General features: G+C 64.0%; 1 protein-coding gene across 2 annotated transcripts in view; it reads right to left on the reverse strand.

Annotated features, from left to right (window-relative positions):
* Positions 1-4,925, reverse strand: part of GAS8 (growth arrest specific 8) — a 6,992-nt gene extending 2,067 nt beyond the window's left edge. Inside the window, exons 1-7 of one of the 2 annotated variants that reach the window (XM_006027830.3) lie at positions 4,497-4,925; positions 4,194-4,391; positions 3,873-4,079; positions 2,854-2,908; positions 2,326-2,531; positions 1,926-2,093; positions 883-969 (exon numbers count right to left, since the gene is read on the reverse strand). In XM_006027830.3, coding sequence (XP_006027892.1) covers positions 883-969; positions 1,926-2,093; positions 2,326-2,531; positions 2,854-2,908; positions 3,873-4,079; positions 4,194-4,391; positions 4,497-4,526 — 951 coding nt within the window. In that variant the 5' untranslated portion in view covers positions 4,527-4,925. Of the gene's footprint in view, positions 1-882; positions 970-1,925; positions 2,094-2,325; positions 2,532-2,853; positions 2,909-3,872; positions 4,080-4,193; positions 4,392-4,496 lie in introns of those variants that run through there. The other variant, XM_025209195.1, reaches the window with a different exon arrangement.
* Between the last annotated feature and the right edge of the window lie 32 nt (positions 4,926-4,957).

The following is a 4,957-nucleotide window of genomic DNA, read 5'->3' on the forward strand; positions in this document are numbered from 1 at the left end:
AGGCAGGGGGTCGGACTCGATGATCTATTGAGGTCCCTTCCGACCCTAACATCTATGAATCTATGTGCCAGGGGCTGGGCTGGGCACAGTGCTCCCTCCCAGCCCGGATCCTGAGCAGCCTGGCTCCCGTTCTTCCCCCATTCACCCCAGGGCACTGCCAACAGCCCTGCTCCGTGGGCTCAGCCAGCGCCTTCCAGCCCAAGCACTGTGGTGCCCAGAGGCCCTGACCGCTACCTCCCCCACAAGCAGAGAGGGTGAACTGCTGTGCACTGGGAGATCTAGGGCTGTGCTGGACTCCCCTCCCCAGGGACCTTCCTGCTGGGCTGGGGGCATCCTGGGGAAGGACACTATCCTGCAGGGCAGCGATGGGACCTCAAGAGCCCCTTGTGACCAAATCCAGGGCCCTGGGAGAGGCCCAGCACTGCACCCCCCAGCCGTGCCTCACAGCAGCCAGGCTGGGTGGCTCCAAGCAGCGGTGACAAGGGGGGGGTCTGGCACGGAGCCGGTTAACGAGCGTCCTAATTAGGACACAGGAAGCACGCGGCTGCTGCGGCGTCAATCGATCGTGTTCCTGGGGGTTCTGTGCATCACAGGCGAGCCCTGTCCTGCCGCACTGAGCCTATCTGGGTTAGAGGGGGTGGGGGGGAGGCCTGCGGGCAGTGCAATGGCAGCCCAGAGCCCGCATGAAGCCAGACCCGCCTGCGGGAGACTGGGGGTGAGAGGCTGCAGCTGCTGCCAGCCAAGAGCTACAGGCCACAAACCCCGCATGGCCCTGTCCTGCTCCCGGCGCTAAGCCCGGCTCGTGTACTCCAGGATCCCAGCTGGCGAGGACAGGGCCGTGCTGGCTGCCCCCCCAATCCCTTCACCCCCCACGGCTCTCACCTTGCCGAACCTCTGCTCCACCACTTCGTGCTCCCACTGAAGGTCCTTCAGCTCCTTCTGGGTGACCTTGAGCCGGGCCTTCGTGCTCTGCAGAGTGGGGGACAGCAGACAGTGCCTGGGGGGCCATGGGCTGCAGGGAGGGGGCGAGGCACAGCCCTGGCCAGGCAGCACCCATGCCCATCCTCCCCACTGGCACAAGCCACGTGAGGCCAAGAGGGGGCTCGGGGTGAGCGGCTGGGTCTGCTCCTCCCTCCCTCCCAGTGAGGCGGTGGAACGGATGCCCAGGGAAGCTGTGGACTCTGTCACTGGAGGGGTCAAGGAGAGGCTGGACAGCCACTGCTGGGAGAAAACGTAGGTGCAGCGATGCCTGTGCTCTGTTACGGGGGTTTCTGGGCTGTGCTGGTTGCCATATGGAGCCAGGAGGGAATTTTGCCCTCGGCTGCTCCACGTGTCAGGGGGCTTTTAAGACTCCACCAGAGGCACTGGGTGCTGACTACAGCCCAGGCTGTGGGTGGGGACTGGGTTGTCAATGCTCCTGCTGGGAGCAACCCCGCAGGACCCCGGCTAGAGGGTCTTGCCCCTCCACTTGGTCAGACTGATGCCATATGTGGGGTCAGGAACAGATTTGCCCCCGGTCAGATTGATATGGACTTGGGGGGTGGGGGGGTTCACCTTGCTCTGTAGCACAGCTTCTGCCTGGGATCGTTTGAGCATGTATTAGTCTTTTATGAAAGCAGGACGTTGGCTGCCATGACCCCCCTGCTTTCTCTATGGCAGGGTCGGGTGCGATGTCTTGTGGTTGTGACTGTAATTTTGCTAAGTTATTGGACAATGGATGTGTCTGGGATGGTTTGCACAGGCCTGATGCTGCCTCAGGCAGGGGCTGGACTAGCTGTGACCTCTGGAGCTCCCTTCCAGCCCTGCTTCTCTATAACTCTCTCTGTCCTCCAGGGACCCTGGCAGACCTGCTTGCAGCAGGGGTCCCCACCAGGTGACTGTGGGTCGGGGCGTGCGGTTGCCGCCTGCCCGCAGAGCCGACTCACCGCCAGCACCTCCTTGTCCTTCTCATAGTGCACCAGCTTCTTCTGCAGCTCGGCCACCTCCTCCCGGGCACGCTGCAGGGGCTCTGTCAGGCGCCGGTTCTGCAGCAGCACCTCTGCCATCTCTTTCTCCAGGTGGTCCTCCTTCTTCTTCATCTCCTCCATCTGCTCCTGTACCACAAACACGCACCCCGGCTCAGTCCCCTGGGCATGGCTTGAGACCTCAGGCCTGCCCCGCCACCCCCAGTCCTGACCCCTTCCCCAGCCCCAGTCTTCCCAGCCCAGGGTCCCCTCCAGAAAGCTTGTTCCTAGGTGCCTGCTCCCCTGAGGCTCCAGGCCTGGGGTGACCCCCCTGCTGTGTCCGCCCAGTGGAGGGCAGACACGGGCACAGGGCAGGCGCTACCTTGAGGGTGTTGATGAGGGCCAGGTTGTTGAGGGTGACATCGTTGTAGTAGTTCTTGATGTCACTGAAGGCCTTCTCGTGGTTCTGCATCAGCGTGTTGATCTGCCCATTCTTGCGCTCCTCGATCTGGTGGATCTCCGTCTTGCGCCGCAGGTCCAGCTCCTCCCGCAGCAGCCGCATCTTCTTCTCGTACTTGGCCTCGATCTCTGCAGGGCAGTGACCTGTGAGTACCTCGGGGCTGCTGGGCAGAGCCCAACCGGCTGCGGTGAGACCCAGCATCCCCCTGGTGAGGCACTGCCACGGTTGAAGGGGCGGGGATGAGAGAGCCCAGCTCAGCTCACACAGCGCTGGCTGCAGCTGCCGCTCTCTGCAGGGCCTGCCCCCCACCCTCCAGCTGCTCCTGGCAGGGAGGCAGCACCAAGCAGGTCTCAGCCCTACAGCTGGGAGGGAGGGGAGGGAGGGGAAGGGCCTGCAGCCAGCCAGGGGCTGTGCGCCGAGTGTGAGGGGCATGGGCCGTGCCCGCCTGACCTTTCACTTGTCTCTCGAAGTCACAGCGTAGGCGTGTGATCTCTTCCTCCTGCTTCTGCCGGGGGCAGGTGGCATGTCAGATCAGGCCCCCGGGCACAGAGGGAGCTTGGCTGCCCCAGGCAGCCCCCGTACCCTCCTCCCCTGGAGGCACCATCTGCGGGTGCCTGGGATACACGGCACCCGGTGCCTGCCCAATACCCCCTGTCCCCCACGCCCGATGCTCCCTCCTTGGATGCTGCACAGCCCTGTTGCTTTCCACCAGGGACCGGGGGTCTCCAGCTCTCGCCTGGCATGGCCTCATCAGTTTGGCCTCAGTGCACCCACATCCCAGAGCAGCCCTGGGAGTGCAAGCATGGGACCTGCCAGGCCCTGGTCATGCCAGCTGCCTCTACACCCCTCAGCATCAGTGGCAAGGGCTGGATTCCCCATGCTGCATGAGCTGGCACAGGGGGCTGGTGATGCATCAGCCTGTTCCTGGAACCTGACTGCAGTGGTAAACCCACCACATCTGCCCCAGAATGAAGAAGGGGCCAGTTTTGGGCCCCCCACTACAGAAAGGATGTGGACAAATTGGAGAGAGTCCAGTGGAGGACAATGAAAATAGCTGAGGGGCTGGGGGACAGGACTGGTGAGGAGAGGCTGAGGGAACTGGGCTGATTTAGTTTGGAGAAGAGAAGACGGAGGGAGGACTTGATAGCAGCCTTCACCTCCCTGCAGGGGGGCTGCAAAGAGGATGGAGCTGGGCTGTTCTCAGTGGGGGCAGATGGCAGGACAAGGAGCAATGGGCTTCAGTTGCAGCAAGGGAAGTTGAGGTTGGATATTAAGGGAAACTCTCACTAGGAGGGTGGTGAAGCACTGGAACGGGGTACCCAGAAAGGTGATGGACTCTCCATCCTTGGAGGTTTAGAAGACCTGGGTAGACAAAGCCTTGGCTGGGGTAATCGTTGGTATCTTGGTATCCACCCCACACCATGCAGCCCAGAGCTTGGCCTCTCCCCACCCCGCCAGGCACCACGTACCATGCGCAGGCCTTTCACCACCACCTCGTTGGCCAGCTCCTGCTCCTTCAGCTCCACCTTCAGGGAGCGCATGTCCCGGCGCAGCTCCAGCTCCTGGGCCCGGTGGTCCTTCTGCGCCAGCTTCATGGACACGGTGCCCTCGGTCCGCAGCTCCGTCAGGTTGTTCTGGTGCTCGTACAGCAGGTGCTTCACCTTCTGCTTGTACACCTGGGGGCGGGGGGTGGGTCAGTCCCCGGACAGGCTGGGAGCAGGGGGCACCTGGGGACATGCCCAAGTCAAGCAGGTGCTGCAGCCCTAACACCCACCCCAGGTCCCACTCACCTTGATCTCCACCTGGTGCCGCTCCTCGGCCTCCTCCATCTCGCGGTCCTTGTTGCGCAGCTCGGCCTTCTTCTCATCCAGCTGCCGCCGCGTGATGTCCCAGAAGGTGTGGATCTTGTCGCGCTCCAGCTGGAAGTAGTTGCGCTCCTCGCGCTCGCGGTCCAGCTCCTCCCGCAGCCGCACAATGTGCTCCTCCAGCTGCGGGGCCCAGGCAGGGAGAGGCATCAGGGGGGGCAGCGGTATCCAGGCTCGTCAGCACCCTTTGCTGCCGGCTGGCCCGGGGCACACAGGGAGGGAGCTCACCTGCTCCTTGCTCATGTCCTCGGGCGCCATGCCGTCCACCACGGCCGCCGCCTTCCCCCCCTTGCCCTTCTTGCCGCCTTTCTTTTTGGGCGCCTGGGAACAACGCGCAGGGCTGAGCCGCGTGCATGGGGGAGGCAGCAGCGCTCAAGTCTCTGGGAGTCGGTAGATGGGGGGTGGGTCCTGACTGCAGATGTCGGTGGGTGTCTCCTTGCCGGGGGTCCTTTGCTGGGCAGAGCTGAGGGGCCCCGACTGCCTCTGCCAGCCCTGCGCTGTCCCAGGGGCCGGGGGGTGTTAGGGCTAGGGTTGGGGGGGCTGTTGCTGCAGCTGCAGCCCCGTCGTATTGGAGCTGTGCCCAGCACAGAGCCCTGGGGACAGGGACGAGCCTGACCCAGCACCCAGGGGCCTCCCAGCTTGCACCCGAGACCCCCCCCCCCCTCGCTCACTGGGCGCCCCCCGCCCCC

Source organism: Alligator sinensis, unplaced genomic scaffold (genome assembly GCF_000455745.1).
Source record: "Alligator sinensis unplaced genomic scaffold, ASM45574v1 scaffold255_1, whole genome shotgun sequence".
Classification (NCBI taxonomy): domain Eukaryota; kingdom Metazoa; phylum Chordata; order Crocodylia; family Alligatoridae; genus Alligator; species Alligator sinensis.